Source organism: Mandrillus leucophaeus, unplaced genomic scaffold, assembly GCF_000951045.1.
Source record: "Mandrillus leucophaeus isolate KB7577 unplaced genomic scaffold, Mleu.le_1.0 Scaffold469, whole genome shotgun sequence".
NCBI classification, from domain to species: domain Eukaryota; kingdom Metazoa; phylum Chordata; class Mammalia; order Primates; family Cercopithecidae; genus Mandrillus; species Mandrillus leucophaeus.
Genome location: NW_012105020.1, coordinates 1,306,437 through 1,331,150, shown reverse-complemented (window position 1 = coordinate 1,331,150; position 24,714 = coordinate 1,306,437). Strand labels below are relative to the sequence as shown.

Below are 24,714 nucleotides of genomic sequence, written 5' to 3'. Positions count from 1 at the left end.
CATGGTGGCTGGGCGGCCGCCGCCCCCGCCTTGCGAGCAAGGAGCGCTGGAGAAGCGAAGGCGAGAGGCGAGCGCAAGAGCCGGTGCGGCTGACAGGTGAGGCGCCCGGCTTAGACCATGGCTGCTTCCCACAATGCCCTCGCGCTGAAAGTTTTCAGACTCCTCCCAGCGCGGCTGCCTCCTCCCCGCGCGCTCCTCCCCGCTGCCTCCTCCCTGCGCACTCCTCCCCGCTCCCCCCCTTCTCCCTTCTCCTCATCTTCTTTCTTCCCTTCTCCTTCCTCCTCCCTTCTCCTCCTCCTCCTTCCTCCTTTCTGCCTCTCCTCTGTACCCCCTCCCCGCCCCCGCCTTGGCCGCAGTTGCTCCCGCCCAGCGCGGCCGCACCTGGGGAGAATGCACCTGCGCGCGCGCGCGCCTCTACCCCGACAGCCCGCAGCTCGGAGCAGGTGGGCAGGCGAGAGCTCGTGGCCCGCTAGGAACTCCCTGCGCGGAGAACTCTGGGGACCTTTCGCGATTCTGCCGCACGATTGTGTCCTGTATTCCTTCTACAAACGTTCATCAGACCTGACAAAGATACTTCCGATATACTCGCAGAAAAGTGCCGGAGGCTGTCTTATCCCGAGCCTCCTAGGGAGGGAGCAGTTGGCAGAGAAGGAACTAGAAGCGATTTCTTATCCCCTTCTGCCCCCATTTCACTTTTTAAAAAGTAAACTCTGAAGTTTAAGGGCAAAGATCATTTTAAGCAGGACTTTATTTATTTATTTGTTTGTTTATTTAGAGACGGAGTCTCGCTCTGTCGCCCACTCTAGAGTGCAGTGGGGCAATCTCGGCTCCCTGCAACCTCCGCCTCCTGCATTCAGGGTGATCCACCCGCCTCGGCCTCCCAAACTGCTGGGATGACAGGCGTGAGCCAGTGCTCCCGGCAGCACGCCCTCCTTTTAAGAAGTCTCTCCTAAGAAGTGGTGGTGTAGAGAGTAGGTTCTCCAATTTCTCTCCTCCCCTTGACTTTTCTTAAGTCTAGAGATTTTACCTGGGGCGTTGAGAGTCTCTAAACCCCCAACCTGTAAGCAGAGTTTTTTCTTTTTTCTTTTAATTATATTTACCAGATAGACAGACTAGATGTAAACAAAGTTTTGAATGCATATTTCTGTTTTTTTGAGAAAGGGAGTCCACTGGTTTTATTAAATAGCTAAAGAGATCCTACATCCTGCAAAAGTTAAGAATCATTTCCTGGGCCAGGCCTGGTAGCTCACGCCTGTAATCCCAACACTTTGGGAGGCCGAGGTGGGCGGATCGCTTGAGACCAGAAGTTCGAGACAAGCCTAGCCAACATGGTGAAATCGCATCACTACTAAAAATACAAAAATTAGCTAGGCATGGTGGCACACGTCTGTAGTCCCAGCTACTAGGGAGGCTGAGGCAGGAGAGAATCGCTTAAACAGGGAGGCAGAGGTTGCAGTGAGCTGAGATCATCCAGCCTAGGTAACAAAGTGAAACTCAGTCTGGGAAAAAAAACAAAACAAAACACCATTTCCTGGGTGATCCCTGGAACCCCAAATCAGTGAAAGTCCTTCCCAGGATCTGTTGTGTACCTTCCTATGGATGTAGGCCCACCCAGGTGACTGAAAGTAAGGGGAACTCCATCCACCCCTGCATTCACACTGCAAATATTCATCACTAGGCCAGGCCCTGCAACAGGAGCCTGGGGGACCCAGCTGGGAACAAACAGGTGGTCTGTCTCCTGGAGCTTACAGTCTCTTGTGGGACAACACATAATAAACAAGTAAATAAAATATAAAATATAAGAAATTCAAATGAGTGCTAAGAAGGAGATATTTGAGTTCCTGGGATGGGCACAGGGAAGCTACATTGATTTAGCTGAGTGGTCAAGTAAGTGCCCTCTGGGGAGGTAACAGGAGACTTGGATGTGAGAAGCCAGTGCTCTGAAGAAGAAGAAGAAAAAAAAGTCCTTCTGGAAAGACTTCAAAAAAAGGCCTCTATGTGAGTTAAGTGCCAGGAGGCCCAGAGGTGGGCAGGGGCCAGAGGCAATGAGTGTTCTCTACATTAGGACATCACTGCAAGCCCCCAGGAGAGCTAGAGCCTCCAGCCTCAAAGCTCTGAAACCTGGACTTGTGACATTCTGCCGGGGGCATTGGAAGAGGACTGTCTGACAACAGTTAAAGCCCAGGCAGTGGGGTGATTTCACTTCCTGAAAGAAAAGTGAATCTAGGAGAGCTACTTTTTAACTCCTGTGTTCTCCCCGCAGGGCCTGTTCCTTCCCTAACTCAGGACATCATGCTTTATCTAACTAGATAGAATCTAATGTTTGTGCTTCTCCTCCTTTCTAGGTAACTTCAGGACAGGGCCCATCTCTGTGTCACCATCCAGAGCCTTCTGTTGTAAGGGTTTCTTTGCTAGTGGGAAAGAAGCAGAATTACTAAAGGTGAATTTCAAAGCTAAAGAAATCTCAGGCCAGGCACCATGGCTCATGCCTGTAATCTCAAGACTTTGGGAGATGGAGGTGGGTGGATCACCTGACATCAGGAGTTCAAGACCAGCCTGGCCAACATGGTGAAACCCCTAATACAAAAATTAGCCGGGTGTGGTGGCGGGTGCCTGTAATCCCAGCTACTCAGGAGACTGAGGCAGGAGAATCGCTTGAACCCCGAAGGCGGAGTTTGCAGTGAGCCGAGATCCCCACTGCACTCCAGCCTGGGCAACACTATGAGATTATCTCAAAAAAATAAAAAATTTTTAAAAAGCTGAAGAAATCATCTCAGTGCTCTTGCCATGACAGTTAAGTCAAATATTAAAACAAGAGAGGCCAGGAGTGATGGCTCATGCCTGTAATCCCAGCACTTTGGGAGGCCGAGGTGGGTGGATCGCCTGAGGTCAGGAGTTTGAGACCAGCCTGACTAACATGGTGTAACCCTGTCTCTACTAAACACAAAAAAATTAGCCAGGCGTGGTGGCACGTGCCTGTAGTCCCAGCTACTTGGGAGTCTGAGACAAGAGAATGGCTTGAACCTGGGAGATGGAGGTTGCAGTGAGCCTAGATTGTGCCACTGCATTCCAGCCTGGGCAACAAGAGCTAAACTCCATCTCAAAAAATTAAAATTAAAAAAATAAAGCAGGAGAAGGTTCCCTTACCGTGTGGCTCATGGTTGGAGAGGGTGTAATTAAAGACGTGGAGGGTGAGGGGGCAGGTAACTTAAAAAGTATTAGTGTCCTTTGCCTTTCCTCCTGGCCTGGCTGAGATGGGCAGTGGATGCTCTCTGGGGCCTCTGCCACCCAGTGTGTTTCCCTCCAGATTCTCACACCATACCCCAAATCACCAAAGAGGGAGGCCTGCAGTGAGCCGGACACTTCACAGGGTTATCTTAGCTGCCCCTAAAATAATGTGTAAGAAAGGGAGCACCGTGGACATGGTACAGGTGAGAGCCTGAGGCTCAGAGGCTCAAAAGGAATAATAAGAGGCATGCTGGGCACAGTGGCTCAGGCTTGTAATCCCAGCGCTTTGGGAGGCCGAGGCAGGAGGATTGCTTAAGGTCAGGAGTTTGAGATCAGTCTGGGCAACATGGGAAGACCCCATCTCTATTTTAAAGATAATAATAACAAAAATAAGTATAAAAAGAAGCTAATAAGAGGCAGGGATAAGCCTAGAATCAAGGCACTAAGATTCAAGTTGGTTCCCCCTAAAGCCCTACTCCTGACAGACCTACTCAGAACACAATAGTGAGAGTTAAGCAGCGTTTATGTCGTCACTCATTTGTCTCAGAAGAATAACATGCATTTTTAAGCTTTGACTTCTCCTTTAAAAAAAAAAAAAATCTATAGAGATAGGATCTTACTATGTTGCCCACGTTGATCTTGAGAATTCCTGGCCTCAACGGATCCTCCTGTCTTGGCCTCCCAAAGTGCTGGGATTATAAGCATGGGCCACCACACCCAGCCTTAGTCTCGACTTCTGTATCCCATCATGCTCCTGTTCAAACTCCTGACTCCACATCAGGCCCACCAATAGCAAAACCCCAGGGAGGACCCAGAGGCCCTATCACTCAAGATGTACCACTCTGAAGAGGAGTTCCCTGGTCAGATCCTAAAGAGGCTTTTAGATTCAAAATCTAATGTCATAGAAGACCAGTACAGTGTATTACGTGGTTCCGGTTAGGTTGTTTATGAGCTGGTGCATGTGACTCTCTGTGTGTATATTTATTCATAAAACAATGCCCTGGCATTTGGTCAACTTGATTTAGGAGTTTGACTTCTCAGATCATTCTATATTTAAATATTAGCAGAAGATGCAGAGAGAGTGCAGTAAAAGCCACCATCAAGTCCACAGCAAGGGAGAAGAGCAAGTTAGGGACAAGATAATAAAGTAAAATAATGATAATCTATAAACCAAAATACTAACTTCAGAGAAACTGAGAAAGATCAAGCTGTGAGTTTAAGAAACTGAAAGAAGCAAAGGAGAGGCCAACTTCAAAGTCAGCTTACGCAGTGCCTTCACAGGCATTAATTGAAGCCTGATCCTGCTGTTCTTTACTGCCCTCTTATTAATGTCTTAAGTAATCAACATCGCCAGTAATCCCTTCTGCAACGTTCAGGAATTCATCTTGTCAGGGTGAAACTTTTAGTATGAGGCCTTATGCTCTTTAGAAACACCCTTTGCTTTCCAAAAGAGGGCCTATTATTCCAAATGGAAAAACTCTACTAAATATATTTCTAAAGAGTATTTTTTAAAAATTTTTAATTATAAAATAATATAGGTTCATTGCAGATTTGGAAAACATCGGAAGGTGTTATTTCAAAACCTCACTCTAGGCTGGGTGCAATGGCTCACCTCTCTAATCCCAGCCGTTTGGGAGGCTGAGGCTGGCGGATCACCTGAGGTTAGGAGTTCGAGATTAGCCTGGTCAACATAGTGAAACTCCGTCTCTACTGAAAATACAAAAATTAGCTGGGCATGATGGCAGATGCCTGTAATCACAGATACTTGGGAGGCTGAGGCAAGAGAATCTCTTGAATCCAGGAATCGGGGATTGCAGTGAGCCGAGACCACACCATTGCACTCCAGCCTGGGCAACAGGAACAAAGCTCCATCTCAAAGAATAAAAAATAAACAGAAAATAAAAACCTCCCTCTGATTCTACCAACAAGAGGCCAGGTGAGCTGGCTCCCGCCTGTAATCCCAGCACTTTGGGAGGCTGAGACGGGTGGATTGCCTGAGGTCAGGAGTTCGAGACCAGCCTGGTCAATATGGTGAAACTCTGTCTCTACTAAAAATACAAAAATTAGCTGGGCGTGGTGGCACATGCACGTAATCCTAGCTACTCAGGGGGCTGAAGCAAGAGAATTGCTTGAACCCAGGAGGCGGGGGTTGCAGTGAGCTGAGACTGCATCACTACACTCCAGCCTGGGTGACACAGCAAGACTCTGTCTCAAAAATAATAATAATAAATTCTACCAACAAGAAATAACGATTGTTATATTTGGTGTATTTCCTTGCATATTTGTATTCTACAGAGATAGAAAAGGATAGAAAGATTTTTTAATTGTGTTTTATTTTTTGGACAGGGTCTTACTTTGTTGTCCAGGCTGGAGTGCAATAGCATGATCTCACCTCACTGCAGCCTCGACTTCCCTGGTTCAAGTGATCCTCCTGCCTCAGCCCCCCATGTAGCTGGGACTACAGGCATGCACCACCACACCTGGTTAATTTTTGTATTTTTCTTAGAGACAGGGTTTTGCCATGTCGCCCAGGTTGGTGCCGAACTCCTGAGCTCAAGTCATCCACCCGCCTCAGCCTCCCAAAGTGCTGGGATTATAGGCGTGAGCCACTGTGCCCAGCTGAAATGTTTTTAAAACCAAAATTGAAATTCTACTGCTGTGGTTTGAATGAGAGTCCCCTCTAAACTTCATGTTGAAACTTAATCCCCACTGTGGTAGTTTTAAGAGGTGGGGCCTTTGGAGAAGTGATGATTAGTGGATTAATGGATTAGTACCTTACCAAAGGGCTGGAGGAAACTAGCTTAGTCCCTTTTTAGCCCTCCATCCCTTCCACCACATGAAGACTCAACTTTCAGCCCCCGGAGGATGCAGCAACAAGGCACCATCTTAGAATAGAGACTGAGCCCTCACCAGACATTGAACCTGCTGATGCCTTGATCTTGGACTTCCAGCCTCCTCCAGAACTGTGAGAAATTATTATTATTATTTTTTTTTTCTTTTTTAAGCAAGAGTCTCGCTCTGTCACCAGGCTGGTGAGCAGTGGTGCAATCTTGGCTCACTGCAACCTCTGCCTCCCGGGTTCAAGCGATTCCCCTGCCTCAGCCTCCCAAGTAGCTGGGATTACAAATGAGTGCCGCCATGCCCAGCTAATTTTTGTAATTTTTTTTTAGTAGAGACGGGGTTTCACCACGTTGGCCAGGATGGTCTCGATCTCCTGACCTCGTGATCTGCCAGCCTCAGCCTCCCAAAGTGCTAAGATTACAGGCATGAGCCACCATGCCCGGTGATAAATCAATTTCTATTCCTTATAAATTATCCACACTCGGGAATTTTGTTATAGCAGCACGAACAAACTGAGACACCTATTGTATGTACTCTTTTGCATCCTACTGGGTTTCTTGTAGTAGCACAATTATGGAACAAATATTGTTTGAACATCTACTCTCATGATAAGAACTGTGCTTGGCACTGGGCATAGAACAGTGAAGAGAGGAGTCATGGTCCCTCTCAGGGTGAATGTACAGTGTTATGGGGGAAGACAAATATGAAATAAATAATAGCATACATAAATGTTTAATTATCATGAATGCTCTGAAAGGAAAGGATAAGATGTTAGCAAACATGCAACAAAGAAATTGCTGGTGGACATTTCCTGTTTGCCTCCCCAGGTCCATTCCTCTGCTTCCTGTAATTTTCAGTTTGGGCTTGGGGACCCAACCCACACATAAACTCTTAACTTTAGGAGTTGCACATGATGCTCTCCTGGCCAGTCAGAATATTGCTTTCCCACAGCAATAATGATTGGTTCTAAAATAAGCATATCCCAGAGTCAAATAATTCAAGCCAATAAGACTAAATTTTGGCCTGGGTGCGGTGGCTCACGCCTGTCATCCCAGCACTTTGGGAGGCCGAGATGGATGGGTCACTTGAGGTCAGGAGTTTGAGACCAGCTTGACCAACATGGCAAAACCCCATCTCTACTAAAAATACAAAAATTAGCTGGGCGTGGTGGCGCGCACCTGTAATCTCAACTACTCATGAGGCTGAGGCAGGAGAATCACTTGAACCTTGGAGGCAGAGGGTGCAGTGAGCCGAGATTGTGCCATTGCACTTCAGCCTAAGTGACAGAGTGAGAATCTGTCTCAGAAAAAAAACAAAAAACAGAGTACATTCTGGGACATTTTGTGGAATCCTCTTAGAGTGCATCTACTCTTCCTGTTAGGCTTGAACGCAAAAGAAGAAGCTGGAGCTGCTGCAGCCAGTTTAGCACCATGAAGGCTGAGCTTCTCTATGGAGCCCACATCAAGGATTGGACTAAGAGGAGGAGAGATACACAGATCCTAGTGACACCTTTTGAGGCCTGCATCAAACCTGATGATAACCCTGGACTTTGCAGTTACCTGAACCAATTTGGGTTGTTACTTGTGGCCAAGTTGATTCAGGACATAAAAGAGTCAGGGAACAAAAGTATAAACTTAGGCCTGAAGAATGAGCGAGAGTTAAGCTGGTCTGGAGCAGAAATGAAACACAAAGAGCAATTGAAGCAGAGGAGACAGCCTGGTCATGAGCAAGAGACCTGGAGCGGGAGTGGCCACAGAATATTGCAGCAAGAAAGCCAGAGTTCAGGAAGGGGTTGGATCATGCAGGTCCTTGGATGTCTCATTAATGATTCAGAATGGGAGACCAAGAAATGGAGACCATTTAAGGCTTACACAAGCAGTGAAGTGGCAAGATCACGCTTTAGAGATGTTTATTAATAATTCCATAATCTGGCCGGATGCAGTGGCTCACGCCTATAATCTCAGCATTTTGGGAGGCCAAGGCGGGTGGATCACTTGAGGTCAGGAGTTCAAGACCAGCCTGGCCAACATAGTGAAACCCCATCTCTACTAAAAATATAAAAATTAGCCAGGCATGGTGGTGCATGCCTGTAATCCCAGCTACTCAGGAGGCTGAGGCAGGATAATCGCTTGAACCCAGGAGGCAGAGGTTGCAGTGAGCCAAGATCATGCCATTGCACTCCAGCCTGGGCAACAGAGTGAGATTTTGTCTAAATAATAATAATAATAAATAATTCCATAATCCTATTTGCTACAGTGTCAAGAATAGAACCATGGCAGACGAGAGAGGATAAAAGACTTGTTAATAGGCATAACATTTCAAGTGAGAGATGATATGGTGGCTTCAACCAGGAGGACATAGTGGACTTTTCACTTATTATACATGAGAATCTCCCAATATCAATTTCTAGCTTTTTTTTTTTTTTTTTTTTTTCCCGTACAGAGTTGCACTCTGTCACCCACGCTGGAGTGCAGTGGCATGATCTTGGCTCTCTGAACCTCCGTCTCCCCAGGTTCAAGCGATTCTCCTGCCTCAGACTCTCGAGTCACTGGGATTACAGGCACGTGCCACCACGTCCAGCTAATTTTTTGTATTTTTAGTAGAGATGGGGGGGTTTTGCTATGTTGGCTAGGCTGGTCTCGAACTCCTGACCTGAAGTAATCCGCCCACCTCAGTTTCCTAAAGTGTTGAGATTACAGGTGTGAGCCACCACACTGGCCAATTTCTAACTTAAAAAAGAAAAAAAAAATCCATGATACTTAAAGGACATTTAATAGGCCATTTTGGGTTGTTCATTCTCTATTTCCTTATAATTGGATAAGTAATATAATTCCTGGAGTCTATGTTCTTAAAACGAAATACAGAGATTGTTTCCAGTTGTTATTTTACAAATACTACAACAGAAGTCCTGTGCATAAAATTTGTGTCCAAGCTTCTGGTTATATCAGGATAAATTCATAAAGGGTTTTGTGTGTGTGTGTTTGTTGTTGTTGTTTAGGGTTTTTGTTTTGTTTTGTTTTAACAGGGTCTTGCTTTGTTGCCCAAGATGAAGTGCAGTCGCACAATCAGGGCTTATTGCATCAGTATCTATCTATTCATCAAGAAAGATTGTACTGGGTTTCCACTGGTATGTGAGAGTCTCCATTTCACCAATTCCTATCAGTAATGACAACTCATGTGATTCTTGAGTTAGGAATAAATTCCTGCTGGGTGTGGTATGATCTCATCCCACATTCTTTCAATCCACTCTCATTAGGCTTCTGCCCTCGCACTCCACCAAGATACTTTTATAAGATTACCGATGAGATCACCATGAGCTTGCACTGTCTGATCCAATGGGCAACACTCAGACTTCATCTCATTTCACACATCAGCAGCCTTTGACCACACTGCTCCTGACCCTCTCCAGGAAGAAACACTGCTCTCTTGGCCTCTACAGCACCCCTCTCTGGGCTCTCCTTCTACTTCATTGGCCATGTCCCTTTGTTATTGAATCCCTCTCATCTTCCAAACTTCTACATGTTGTCATACCCAAGTTCAGTCTTTGGACAGCTCTCATCTTCACACTCACCCCCTAGTTTAGCTGGAACATGGAGAAAGTTAGGAAAGTGGGTATTTTAAACCTGCTAGTATAGGTTGAGACCCATACTTTGAAGACAACTTATGCCAGTCAAATAATTTAGACAAGGAAGATTTATCACAGGGTTTTGAGTCATGTCGATGAAAAGAGTCAAACTCTGTAAAATATTTTAAAAGATTTATTCTGAGCCAAATATGAGTGACCATGGCCTGTGGACCCAGTCCTCAGGAGGTGTGCCCGAGGTGGTTGGGGTGGGTTGCTTTTATACATTTAGAGAGGCATGAGACATCAATCAAATACATTTAAGAAACACATTGGTTTGGTCCCAAAAGGCAGGACAACTCAAAGGCGGGCGGGGTAGGAGGGAACTTCCAACATTTTCTGGTTGACAATTGGTTGAGTTTGTCTAAAGACCTGGGATTGATAGAAAGGAAATGTTCAGGTTAAGATAAAAGATTGTGGAGGACAAGGTTCTTTTTGCAGTGGCTGCCCTTAGAGACAACCAATGACAAATGTTTCCTATTCAGATCTTTAAAAGGTGCTAGACTTTTAGTTAATATCTTTACCATTGTGGGGTGGGGGGGCAGGGGGACCTGGAAGAAGATCTAGCTATGTTAATGGAGATTCTTCGCAGATGCAAATCTTCTCCCACAAAAGACAACTTTGCAGGGCCTTTCAAGATATGGCAAAGAAATATGTTTTGGGGTAAAATATTTTTATTTTCTTCCTTGTCTTGTAATGTTATGCCAGAGTCAGGTTGGAAAGTAACTCATGATATATAGGGCTAAATAAAACTCATCTGATGAGAATTTATGGTTTGTAGGGCATGACTCTCCAGACCCCTTAGGAATTTGGGCAAGACAAAAAAAATCAGAGCTTAGTTCTCAGTCAGGATGAGGATGATGGGGGCAGAGTACAGGGCAAGGGGTTACTGTGTGGCTGGAACAAGGCTGTGCCTGGGGGGAGATGAACTTGAGAAGGTATTAGGTTGCAGGGCATAGGGACATAATGCTGGAAGAAACTGTTCAAACAGCTGCGAGCCCAATTGGGTGAGACTTTAAATGCTTTTTTTTTTTTTTTTTTTTTTTTTTCCAGATCTGAGAAGAAGCTGGTCATCTGGCCATGAAATTAAAAGTCTGTGTATAACTTAATTCATAGACATGTGCACACGTACACACACACGTGCCCCCATAGAAGCAACTCTTTGAATTCCTCATTCAGTTCCTTTAGGTTGTGGCTCTTATTGCCAATTGAAATTAATCACCAGGGAAGGCTGGTATACAAATTCTCCAGTTGTTTCCATTTCTACCTGAGCATGTTTACAACATGCTTTCCATGCAGTCAGGATTTATGAAAAGAGAGGTTCGAATCCAGAGCCAGAGCCATGGTGGGTGCCAGACAGATCCCTAAGGAAAGTGCAAAAGCCAGCAAGCCAGTTGCCACAGGTTTATAGTCACCAGGGATGTGCTCTGCAGTGGATGCCTTGAGTAGGTCCCTCCCTCTTCAGGAAAAGGCTTGGACTGCCAGGCTCCAGGTCCATCCATAAATTACTTTTGCCCATTATCTCTAAAGACCACGAATTCATTAAACAAAACATAGCTACATACATATCACCAAGGGTTGGTCTGCCTTGTTGTTTGTTCATGACATCCTTAGGATTTGTGTAGACGTAGCATAATGGGAAACTGTGAGAATGTAAAATTATTAAAGAATGAGGCAAATATACCTAGAGTCACTTTCATCTTCTGCACTAGGAGTTTAATGGCATCTTAATCCAGATGACCTATCATATTAGTCCGTTTTCACATTGCCGATAAAGACATACCCGAGACTGGGCAATTTACAAAAGAAAGAGGTTTAATGGACTTACAGTTCCATGTAGCTGGGAAGGCCTCACAATCATGGTGGAAGGTGAAAGCCATGTTTCACATGGAGGCAGACAAGAGAAGGGAGCTTATCCAGGGAAACGCCCCTTTTAAAGCCATCAGATCTTGTGAGACTCATTCACTATCATGAGAACACCGCAGGAAAGACCTGCCCCCATAATTCAATTACCTCCCATTGGGTTCCTCCCACAACATGTGGGGATTGTGGGAATTACAGTTCAAGATGAGATTTGGGTGGGGACACAGCCAAACCATATCACCTATATCTACTAATTAATACTATTCAAATGTTATCATATGGTTTGCCTGTGTCCCCACCCAAATCTCATCCTGAATTGTAACTCCCATAATTCCCATGTGTCATAGAAAGGACCCAGTGGGAGATAATTGAATGGTGGGGGTGGTTTCCCCATACTGTTCTCCTTGTAGTGAGTAAGTCCATGAGATCTGATGTTTTCGTAAGGGGTTTCCTCTTTCACTTGGCTCTCATTCTCCCTTGCCTGCTGCCATGCAAGACTTGACTTTGCTCCTCCTTTGCCTTCCACCATGATTGTGAGGCCTCACCAGCCATGAGGAATTGTGAGTCAATTAAACCTCTTTCCTTATAAATTATGCAGTCTCAGCTATGTCTTTATTAGCAATGTGAGAACAGACTAATACAGTAAATTGGTACTGATAGAATGAGGTGCTGCTATAAAGATACCCAAAAATGTGGAAGCGACTTTGGAACTGGGTAACAGGCAGAGGTTGGAAGAGTTTGGAGGGCTCAGAAGAAGATAGGAAAATGTGGGAAAGTTTAGAACTCTCCAGAGAACTGTTGAATGGCTTTGACAAAAATGCTGAGAGTGATATGGACAATGAAGTCCAGGCTGAGGTGGTCTCAAATGGAGATGAGGAACTTGTTGGAAATTGGAGTAAAGGTGACTCTTGCTATGTTTCAGCAAAGAGACTGGTGGCATTTTGCCCCTGCCCTAGAGGACTGTGGAACTTTGAACTTAAGGAAGATGATTTAGGGTACTGGCGGAAAAAAAATTTCTAAGCAGCAAAGCATTCAACAGGTGACTTAGGTGCTAGGTGACTTAGGTGCTATTAAAAGCATTCAGTTTTAAAAGGGAAACAGCATAAAATTTTGGAAAAATTGCAGCCTGATGATGCCATGTGATAGAAAAGAAAATCCAATTTTCCAAGGAGAAATTCAAGCCAGCTGCAGAAATTTGCATAAGTAACGAGGAGCTTAATGTTAATTGTCAAGATAATAGGGAAAATACCTCCAGAGCATATCATAGACCTTTGAGGCAGCCCCTCCCATCATAGGCCCTCAGGCCTAGAAGGAAAAAATGGTTTCCTGGCCATGCCCAGGGCCCCCGTGCTATGTGCAGCCTAGGGTCTTTGTGCCCTGTGTCCCAGCCACTTCAGCCATGGCTAAAAGGGGCCAAGATACAGCTTAGGCCATGGCTTCAGAGGGTGCAAGCCCCAAGCCTTGGCAGCTTCCACATGGTGTTGAACCTGTGGGTGCACAGAAATCAAGAATTGAGGTTTGGGAACGTCCACCTAGATTTCAGAGGATGCATGGAAATGTCTGGATGTCCAGGCAAAAGTTTGCTGCAGGGGTGGGGCCCTCATGGAGAACCTCTGTTAGAGCAGTGAGGAGGAAAATATGGGGTAGAAGCCCTGACAAAAAGTCTCCACTGGGGCACTGCCTAGTGGAGCTGTGAGAAGAGGGCCACCAGCCTCCAGACCCCAGAATGAAAGATCCACTGACAACTTTCACCGTGTGCCTGGGAAAGCAACAGACACTCAATGCCAGCCCGTGAAAGCAGCTGTAAGGGAGGCTGTACCCTGCAAAGCCACAGGGGTGGAGCTGCCCAAGACCATGGGAACCCACCTCTTGCATCAGTGTGACCTGGATGTGAGACATGGAGTCAAAGCAGATCATTTTGGAGCTTTAAGATTTGAGTGCCCTGCTGCATTTTGGATTTGCATGGGACCTTTAGCCTCTTCATTTTGGCCAATTTCTCCCATTTGGAATGGGTGTATTTACTCAATACCTGTACACCCATTATATCTAGGAGTAACTAACTTGCTTTTGATTTTACAGGTTCATAGGTGGAAGGAACTTCCCTTATCTCAGATGAGACTTTGGACTGTGGACTTTTGAGTTAATGCTGAAATGAATTAAGATTTTGGGGGACTATTGGGAAGGCATGATTGGTTTTGAAATGTAAAGACATGAGATTTGGCAGGGGCTGGGGTGGAATGATATGGTTTGGCTGTGTCCCCACCCAAATCTCATCTTGAATTGTGGCTCCCATAATAACCATGTGTTGTGGGAGGGACCCAGTGGGAGATAATTGAATCATGGGGGAGGTTCCCCCATACTGTTCACGTGATAGTGAATAAATCTCTCAAGATCTGTTGCTTTTATAAGGGGTCCCCCCTTTCAGTTGACTCTCATTCTCTCTTGCCTGCTGCCATGCAAGATGTGACTTTGCTCCTCCTTTGCCTTCCGCTATGAATGTGAGGCCTCCCCAGCCATGTGGAGCTGTGAGTCAATTAAACCTCTTTCCTTTATAAAATACCCAGTCTTGTGTATGTGTTTATTAGCAGCATGAGAACAGACTAATATAAAATGCTAGATTGTCTTTACAAAAAAAAAAAAAAAAAAAAGTATATATTCAAAGGAAAAGAGGACTTTTTTGGGGGGTAGGGGGGTGGAATGGAGTCTGGCTCTGTTGCCCAGGCTGGAGTACAATGGTGCAGTCTCAGCTGACTGCAGCCTCTACCTCTCAGGTTCAAGTGATTCTCATGCCTCAGCCTCCTAAGTAGCAGGGAACACACCACATGATTCACCACATCCTGCTAGTTTTTTTGTATTTTTAGTAGAGATGGGGTTTTACCACATTGCTCAGGCTGGTCTCAAACTCCTGACATCAGGTGATTCACCCACCTCGGCCTCCCAAATTGTTGAGATTACAGGTGTGAATCCCCATGCCCAGCAAAAGAGGACATTTTTGTCTACGTGATTATGCAAAGCCTGCCCTAATGGCTATTGAATTATTTTCTTTTCTTTTTTGAGACAGTGTCTTACTCTGTCATCCAGGCTGGGGTACAGTGATGCAATTTTGGTTCACTGCAGCCTGGACCTCCTGGGCTCAGGTAAACCTCTGACCTCAGCCTCCTGAGTAACTGGTACCGCAGGCACCCACTACCACGCCTATCATTTTTTTTTTTTTTTTTTTTTGTAGAGATGGTGCTTCACCCATGTTGCTCAGCTGTCGCCCAGGCTCTGAGCTCAAGTAATTTGCCCATCTTGGACTCCCAAAGTGCTGGGATTACCGGCATGAGCCACCACACCTAGCCTGAATTCTTAGAAATAATCTTTGAAATCTGCAAATAGACATGACTTACTTGGCATCATCAAACAAGATTTATGAGGTCTTTCTTTCAGAACAGAGCCCAATCATAATGACAATCTGATTAAAGGCTAACTCAACTAAAAATAAGTGCCTGTGGGAGGAGCAGCAACTGAGTTTCTCATTGGCTCAGAGAGGAGCAGCTCCTGAGTTTCTTATCTGGTAAGTTCTACTGAATATGAAGTACTTGAGCAAAGCATGCTGATAGTTATCACAGCTACATCAAAAAGGAAAAAGTATGGCATCCAAATGCACCTTAGATATGGGCTGGCAGTTATAGTCACAGTCAAAAACACAGTATATGTTGGAGTAATGGATGCTAAGACTTAAAGCCATTAGAGCAACCAGAATGTGTTCCCATGTAAAGACCAGCTTTTGAGTTGATCCTACAGTCAATGTTGGTTGACTTGCCTTCCCCACTCAGGGTCTTGGTTTAAAAGAACGGGCGTCATTCCTGACTGCTGCATCCCACTCTTATCTGAGTTCTGCTACCATTTACTCACCATCCACATGCATCCTACTTTGGAAATCTGAATGCTCAAATAATTGCCACACTATAAAAAGTGTTTAGGCCAACCCCAGCAGCTCACACCTGAAATCCCAGCACTTTGGGAGGCCAAGGCAGGTGGATCACTTGAGGTCAGGAGTTTGAGACCAGCCTTCCCAGCCCAACAAGGTGAAACCCCGTCTCACAAAGAAATACAAAATAGCCAGGAGTGTTGGCATGCACCTGTAGTTCCAGCTACTCATGGAAGGCTGGGGCATGAGAATTGCTTGAACTCAGGAGATGGAAGTTGCAGTGAGCCGAGATCGTGCCACTGTGCTCTAGCCTCGGCGACAGAGTGAGACTCCATCTCAGAAAAAAAAAAAAAAAAAGAAAAGAAAAGACAGAAAAGAAAAAGAAAAAAGGTGCATATGGCTATTTGACATATCCACTGGCCTAGAACTCCAGGAGAAGGTGTAGGTAATTGCTCAGTACAACTAAGTGGTGTTTGGGGCCATGTTCAGAGCTGTGTAGGACAGAGCTTCATACATGAAAGGTCTTTGATTTGGTCTGAAGCTTGATAGTATCACACATTGCCAACCCCCTATCCAACACACTGAACTCCATAGTTGGTGTTAAATTTCAACATCAGCCAGAGAATCGTTAGCCCTGGTGCTTCTGATGAGTGATCCTTGGTTTTGTTGCTTTTAGGTGAACTCCCTGTGTAATCCTATGACCATGTGTAGGTTCAGCATAAGTGCAGTCACTAGATAAATGTATATATTGGGCAAGGGACCAAACAAACCTCAAGGATGGTGATTCAAAATCCATAGCAAGGTTGGGGCTTGGAGGGTTGGGGAGGATGGAGAACAATCAGTCACCTAGCCCTCAAGTGAATTGGAAAGCGAAACGTTTGAGAGCTAAGCCTTACCCAGGGTATTGTGGATTTACAGTCCTGTGCTGAGCCCTGGATTGTCTTATAGCAGAAGAGAAGCATCTGCAACTAGAAGCCTTGAGCACTGGTCCAGCTTCTTCTACCAGCCAAATGACTTTGGGCAAGACACTTCACTGCATTTTGCCTCAGTTTCCTAATCTGTAAAATGAAGATAATAATTCCTATGCCTCCTAAAGATGCTGGTAGGATTAGTCAGTACTCAATAAGTATAGCTATTATTACTACTAGTATCAGAAGTGTTTTTTGTTGTTGTTGTTTGTTTGTTTGTTTGTTTTTTAAGACAGAGTCTCACTCTGTTGCCCAGGCTGGAGTGCTGTGGCACAATCTTGGCTCACTGCAACCTCCACCTCCTGAGTTCAAGTGATTCTCCTGCCTCAGCCTCCCAAGTAGCTGGGATTACAGGCATGTGCCACCATGCTCTGCTAATTTTTGTACTTTTAGTAGAGACGGGGTTTCGCCATGTTGGCCAGTCTGGTCTTGAACTCCTGACCTCAGGTGATCCACCCGCCTCGGCCTCCCAAAATGCTGGGATTACAGGTGTGAGCCACTGTACCCATCCATCAGAGGTGTTTGAACCCAAGTGACTCCATCTTGAATAGGGGCTTGGAAAATAAGGCTGAGACCTCCTGGGTCACATTCCCAGAAGGTTAGACATTCTTAATCTCAGGATAAGATAGGAGGTCAGCATGCGACACAGGTCACAAAGACCCTGCCGATTAAACAGGATGCGGTAAGGAAGCTGGCCAAAACCAACCCAAACCAAGATGGTGATGAAAGTGACTTCTTGTCGTCCTTACTGCTCGTTATATCACAACTACACTAATGTGCTAAAAGACACTCCCACCAGTGCCATGACAGTTTACAAGTACCATGGCATTTGTAAAGTTACCCTATATAGAAGTTATCCTAGACAGTCTAAAAGACTATAGTCGATATACTCTAAAAGACCCTATATAGAAGTTACCCTATATAGCCTGTTCCCTCAGTTCTGGGAAATCTCTGTCCTTTTCCCAGAAAACTCATGAATAATCTACCCCTTGTTTAGCACATAATCAAGAAATAATTATAACTAAGTTGAGCAGCCCATACTGCTGCTCTTTCTATGAAGTAGCCATTCTTTTGTTTCTCTACTTCTCTAATTAACTTGCTTTCACTTTTACTCTACAGACTTGCCCTGAATTCTTTCCTACGTAAGGTTCAAGAATCCTCTCTTGGGGTCCGGATAGGGACCCCTTTCTGGTAACACTAGTGGAAAATGTTAACTATTGTTAATTAAAATTATAAAATTCAGCATGGAAAACCTGCCTTGCACACTCACTGCTCAAAATACCTTTTTCCAAAGCATGTGAAGATGGTGAAGTCTTACAAGCATGTTTAAAAGCCATGGTGGGTTGAGGACGGTGGCTCATGCCTGTAATTCCAACGCTTTGGGAGGCCGAGGTGGGCGGATCACTTGAGGCCAGGAGTTTGAGACCAGCCTAGCCAACATGGTGAAACCCTGTCTCTACTAAAAATACAAAAATAAATTAGCTGGGTGTGGTGGTGGGCACCTGTAATCCCAGTACTCAAGAGGCTGAGGCTTGAGTATCATTTGAATCCAGGAAGTAGAGGTTGCAATGAGCCAAGACTGCACCACTGCAGTCCAGCCTGGGTGAGAGAGCAAGACTCTGTCTCAAAAATAAATAAATAAATAAATAAATAAATAAATAAGAGCAATGATGAGAGCTGAATGAGATGCCTTGGGATATCACCAGCAGTGCAAGCCCCACTCGAATTTCACATGAAACTCAACAAACAAGCAGAACAGTCATCACACACAGAAGCGGGGTTTGCTTGGTCACATGCATAGGATTCTGCAGGGTAAGGAATATAAAAGCATACTGGTATTTGGTGGATCTGTAAAGTGGAGATTGTTACGTGAAAAAATGTCAGTAGGCTGCCTCCCACATTCAGAAATTTTTGTGAGAAAATACTTTACCTTCTTCTATTTAAAACAATCAGGGCTACTGCAGTGGCTCATGCCTGTAATTCCAACACTTTGGGAGGCCAAGTCAGGAGGGTTGCTTGAGACCAGGAGTTCAAGAGCAGCCTGGTCAATATAGCAAGACCCCATCTCTGTTTAAAAAATAATAGTAAAAAAATAAGGCAATCAAGTACTTTACTTTCTAATTTCTGTCTTTATGATATTATGCCACCTTAAGAATGTAGTTTCATGTTGGCTTTTTCTGATGTGGGTCTAAAAACAGTGTTAAATTGGTAATAGGTCCTGGCTGTTCATCTTATCTTTAAGTCAAACATTCTGCCCCTTTGACCTAGAGATGTTAGGCGTGGGTGAAGCAATCAATTTCCAGGAATTCATTCAGCATGGAGGATTTCTCTGCAAACTCATCCTCCTTTTATCTATTTTCTTAAACCACATTCTTTTCCTTGACACTTGTTTCCTCTTTCCTAACATATTTTAGAAAGCACTGAGATCAAGTTCCAGGTTTTCTCTGTAGGTTATTATCTCTCTTTTATCAGGAAGAAAACAGACTCAGAATGATTAAGTAACTTGTTAAGATCATCTCACTAGCAAAGCACTGGCATTCTAATTTGGGTTATCTTGGCTCTCAAGTCCATGGTCTTTCCACTGCCCTTATCCTTGCAGCCTCCAGTTTGTATCTGGACTTAGAGCTTTCCTCTATGCCTGTCCTTCATTCTCCACTCATTTAGCTGTACTTATTCTACCCAAACCGTGGATGTCTGTGGGCAAAATTCTGAAGAGAGCCCCCTGTCCTGCACACCACATTCGCATCTCTTCATCCAGCCTGAGGTGTGGAGTTGCCACCCCGGACGTGGGCCAAGGTTCCAAGGATTCAAAGAGAGAACTTACACACCCAGGGGCCAAGTCCTGCTGAGGCCTCAGGGAAGCCATGGAAACCCTTCCTCCAGAGAAGTGGCCCCAGGCTTGGTGTGCACAGAGTCACTGAGGCAACACACTAAAACCACAGCAAGCTTGGACTAATTACAGCACCTCTCCATGCTTCAGTTTCCTCATCGGTAAGTGGAAATAATATTAGTACCCAACTCACAGTTTTCTTGTGAGAATTAACCACAATAATTACCTGAAAAGTGTTTAGCGTGATGCCTGGTACCTAGCAAGTGCTTGATAAAAGTTAACTGTTCTAGCCAGGCACGGTGGCTCATGCCTGTAATCCCAGCCCTTTGGACAGCTGAGGTGGGTGGATAGCTTGAGCTCAAGAGTTCAAGACCAGCCTGCGCAACCTGGCGAAACCCCATCTCTACTAAAAATAAAACTTTAAAAAAATTAGCTCGGCATGGTGGCACATGCCTGCAGTCCCAGCTACTCAGGAGGCTGAGGTGAGAGGATCACTTGAGCCCAGGAGGTTGAGGCTGCAGTGAGCCAAGATAAGGCCAGTGTGTTTCAGCCTGGGCAACAGAGTGAGTGAGACCCTGTCTCTCTCTCTCTCTTTTTTATTTTTGAGATGGAGTCTCACTCTGTCACCAGGCTGGAGTGCAGTGGCATGGTCTCGGCTTACTGCAATCTCTACCTCCTGGGTTCAAGCAATTCCCCTGCCTCAGCCTCCTCAGTAGCTGGGACTACAGGTGCCTGTCACAACGCCTGGCTAATTTTTCGTATTTTAGTAGAGATGGGATTTCACCATGTTAGCCAGGATGGTCTCAATCTCCTGATCTTGTGATCCACCTGTGTCGGCCTCCCAAAGTGCTGGGATGACAGGTGTGAGCCACCACACCCAACTGTGAGACCCTGTCTCAAAACAAAAATGTTGTTTTCATCTTGTTGTGTTCCTGAACTTTCAATCTCCTCTTTCCTCCTTCAGGGTGCATAGCCCATCTATTATAAATAAATAAATAGAAGTTAACTGTTCTTGTTGATACCAAAATCTGTGAACCACTGTCCTAGGCAAACGCAAAGAACTTACTTGGACCGCATCTACCCCATGACCAGTAGAGGCTTTAGAGTTCCGACTCTCTCTCTGCCTGTGACACACACGTTCCACAGGCCAGAGTGAATTCTTTTTCTGTTCGCTTCAGCCCACTTGCTTCATACCCAGTTCTCTCATCACAAGTGAAGCCCTGAAGGCTGATCTAGGTAAAGAATACCAGATTTAAGGCAGATAATATACCTCACTTTTGGACATAAATGACTGGGGAACTTGCATTAATTTTCTATTAATTTATTAATAATCGTTAAATGATTAGAGGCTCCTAGTGCCACTTTCCTTATTCACAAGCACCTCATTCACCCACCATTAGTTATTTCCTTATTAAGCTCGATTCAGCCATTCTACATTAAGTACCTACTATGTGCTAGGTACACATTGTTAAAGCAAACTAAATATGGCCTGAGAAGGACTCCGTACTTCTATATTTAAATCCTTGTAGATAAACTGCAACCTGGCTTAACAGGCGGGCAAGATTGAAAACCTCATTTGGGAGCATGCACTGGTAACAACACCTGAGTCAATCCCAGTGGCCATACTTCAACCCACTCACAGACTGCTGAGTATTCAAACTGTGTTCAAATAAGGCAAATGCCAACCTGTAACCAATCCAGCTGTTTCTGTACCTCACTGCCCATGTCTGTTCATCGCTTTCTTTTTTTGTCTATAAATTCGTTCTGACCATAAGGCAACCCTGGAGTCTCCGTGAATCAGCTGTGATTCTGGGGTCTGCCCGATTCACAAAGCATTCATTGCTCAATTAAACTCCTTTAAATTTAATTCAGCTGAAGTTTTCCTTTCACCAGGATGCACCAGTGAATGAAACAGATGGTACCCCTGCCCTAGGTGAGTTTATACAAAACTTAACCAGGCGTGGTGGCACACACCTGTAATCCCAACTATTCAGGAGGCTGAGGCAGGAGAATTGCTTGAACCCGGGAGGTAGAGGTTGCAGTGAGCCGAGATTGCGCCATTACATTCCAGGCTGGGCGACAACAGCAAGACTCTGTCTCAAAAAATAAAATAAAATAAAAATAATGAAAGTTCTTTGATGGATAAAACCAGGGGCCAGTGATAGAGAATAATGGGGAAATCTACTGAGATGGGGGGATTCTGGGAGAGATTCTTTGAGGAAGAAACATTTACCCTGAAGCCTGAAAGGAGATCAACCAGGTGAAGGGCATGGGAGAGACAGTGCCTGAGACTGAATCGAGGCAGCAGCAGGTGAGAGGAGATCCAGGTGAGGCAGGCCTGCTGGGCTCTGATACAGAGATGGAATTTTATTAGAAAACATCCTGTTTCTTTTAGCTTATTGAGCAGAATAGCACCCAAACCTCATCAGTCCTCATCGGTAAAGAACTCGTGAACACAGCCCTGTTCCTCCCTCTCTCTCTCTGTCTGTCTCTCTCTTTTGAGACAGGTTCTCTGTCACCCAGGCTGGAGTGAATGGTGCAATTATATATCTCACCACAGCCTCAACTTCCTGCACTGAAAGGGTCCTCCCAACTCAGCCCCCCAAGTAGCTGAAACCACAGGCGTACACCACAACGCCCAGCTAAGTTTTCTATTTTTTGTGAAGACAGAGCCTCACCATGTTGCCCAGGCTGGTCTCAAATTCCTGGGCTCAAGTGATCTTCCTGCCTCGGCCTCTCTAAGTGCCGGGATTACAGGCATGAACCGCCACGCCCAGTCTCATTTTTTTCTCTTTGAATCCTTTTTCAAATGGTGTCCCCCTTCCCCCAGGCCATAGCAGTGGGGTGCTTGCTTACCTGAGCCTCCCTGTGCAACACAGGAGATCGTTTTCCTTGGGAGGTGACTGGGAATGTCTTACATTTTCCATCTCTCCCATTTAGTCATCACTGAACATTTGCCTAGATGGTTCTCTGGCATAAAACTTACACTTTCAGGCAAAATCAGAGCCTGAATGCTCAGAGTTGGATATCTGGTCAAAATGAATCTCCCAGAGCAGCACATAAATGTTTTCTTTTTCCGCCCCCCAGCTTCCCCCACTGAGACGGAGTTTCACTCTTGTTGCCCAGGCTGGAGTGCAATGGCGCAATCTTGGCTCACTGCAACCTCCGCCTCCCGGGTTCAAGCAATTCTCCTGCCTCAGCCTCCCAAGTAGCTGGGATTACAGGCAAGCACCACCACGCTGATTTTCTATTTTTAGTAGAGACGGGGTTTCACCATGTTGGTCAGGCTGGTCTCAAACTCCTGACCTCACGTGATTCGCCCGCCTCAGCCTCCCAAAGTGCTGGGATTACAGGTGTGAGCCACTGCGCCCGGCCCACATAAACATTTTCTATTTTTGTTCTGAACCTTAAGGACTAAGTTAACAGTCTTATGAGAGACAGATGCAGATGACTTCCAAGGAAAACTAAGATCATTTTAGGCCAAGGCATGGCAGTGGAGACCTCCTGTGTTCATTTTGAGTAACAGCTACCAGTAAGAGCTTTTCCCCACCTTCTGACCTAGAGAAAATTGAAGGCATTATGTGGGAAAATGGTCTTTATGCACCAGGGTTAGGAATGAAGTTCTTAGAAACTTCATTCATTAATTCTGTAAGTATATTTTGTTGATGTCTTTCCAAACATTTCTTTTTCTTTTTTTTTTTTTTTTTGAGACAGAGTCTCACTCTGCCCCGCCTCTACTAAAAATACAAAATACCTGTAGTCCCAGCTACTCGGGACCTGTAGTCCCAGCTACTCGATTTTCCTGAGGCAGGAAAATCGCTCAACCCTGGGAGGCGGAGGGTGAAGCGAGGCAAGATCACACCACTGCACTCCAGCCTGGGCGACAGAGTGAGACTCCATCTCAAAAAAAGAAAAAAAAAAAAAAAAGATCCCCCTGAGGAATGTTCCTGGGTTCCAGATACTCTTCCTTTCTGGACCTTGATTCTCAGCCCCGCAGCTCCATTGGAGGGTGTCCCCCATGCTGAGGCATCCTGGCTACCCCTGGAGAGTGGGGCCTCACCCACACCTCCCACCCTGCTCATTCAGTCTTTATAGTTCCCTCTTCCAGGAAACTAGGGGTAACAAGTATTCTAAGGGCTGGGTCAGAGAACTGGCTGGCACTGCCCAGTACTAGCCTTTTGGAAAAACACCTTACAGTCTTTTCTTCTTTTCTTTTTTGGGACAGGGTCTCACTTCATTACCCAGGCTGGAGTGCAGTGGCATGATCTTGCTCACTGCAGCCTTAGTCTCCCAGGCTCAAGCGATCCTCCTGCCTCAGCTTCCTGAGAAGGTGGAGCTATAGGCATGCACCATCACACCAGGCTAATTTTTGTATTTTTTGTAGAGATGACATCTCGTTATGTTGCTCATGCTGGTCTCAAACTCCTGTACTCAAGCAATCCTCCCACCTCAGCCTCCCAAAGTTTGGGAGTACTGGTGTGAGCCACTGTGCCCAGCCTCACCCTACATTCTTTTTAGGCCGTGAACCAGGAACTCAGGATGCAACAACCAGTCTATAGACATGGCAACTCGCCACTGCAGGGTGAGCTTTGCCTTCCCGGTCACTTCCCACAAAGGCTCTTTCTCCTCCATCTCCTTCCACAAGGCAGCTTCAAGCTCCAGTTCATCTCCATCATCTCCAGTTGAAAGAAGGAAGCAGAAAGAAACCAATATTTATTATCCACCGAGGATAACGGGCTAGCTACTTTACATGTCTTAATCTTTGCATACATTATATTATTGCACACTGGTTTTGATTTTACAGAAAATAAAACCTGTGAATGTCCACAATGTTTGCATAACTTGCAAGTGTTAACATAGCCAGTGAGTAGCAGCACTGGAATTCAAACCAAGATAAGTCTGAGTCCAAAGTCCAAGCTCTTTCTACCCTAGGCTGGCATGAACGTGTTCCTTAGCCCCTCCTTTTGGCCACCTCTGGGAGCCCAGAATCCCTGGGCAGGCAATAAAAGCATGTGTTTGGGAAAGGGAAAAAGCAGAATTTGAGGACCATTTTTTCACCTATAAAATGGGAATAAAAATAAATTCCTACCTCAAGGAGTTATTTAAAGGATTACATAAAATAATCCAGGTAAAGAATTTAGTACTTTGATTGGAAAAGAATAACAATGCATACTGGGAATTCTTCTCCCCCTCCTTCACCTTTACCTTCTCTGCCCTCTCTGGACTCAGGTGCTCACACAATAAAAGCAGTAATGTCAGGCCATTTGGAAAAGGAGAGAGCAGCCTAGTTGTAAAGAAAGGTGACCAACTTTGCATCCAGACAGGCTTGGCCTCAAAGGAACACAACCTAAAATCATAGGCTGACAGCAAATATATATATACACACACACACACACACACACACACACACAAAATATATACACACACATATGTATATATAGAGTATATA

General features: G+C 45.3%; 1 protein-coding gene and 1 pseudogene across 2 annotated transcripts in view; one reads left to right on the top strand and one right to left on the bottom strand.

Moving 5' to 3' along the window:
• AP1S3 (adaptor-related protein complex 1, sigma 3 subunit) overlaps positions 1–285 on the bottom strand; it is a 92,789-nt gene extending 92,504 nt beyond the window's left edge. The window contains exon 1 of one of the 2 annotated variants that reach the window (XM_011995071.1): positions 1–285. In XM_011995071.1, coding sequence (XP_011850461.1) covers positions 1–3 — 3 coding nt within the window. In that variant the 5' untranslated portion in view covers positions 4–285. The other variant, XM_011995072.1, reaches the window with a different exon arrangement.
• The window catches only part of LOC105550187, a 27,929-nt pseudogene continuing 3,216 nt past the window's right edge, over positions 2–24,714 (top strand).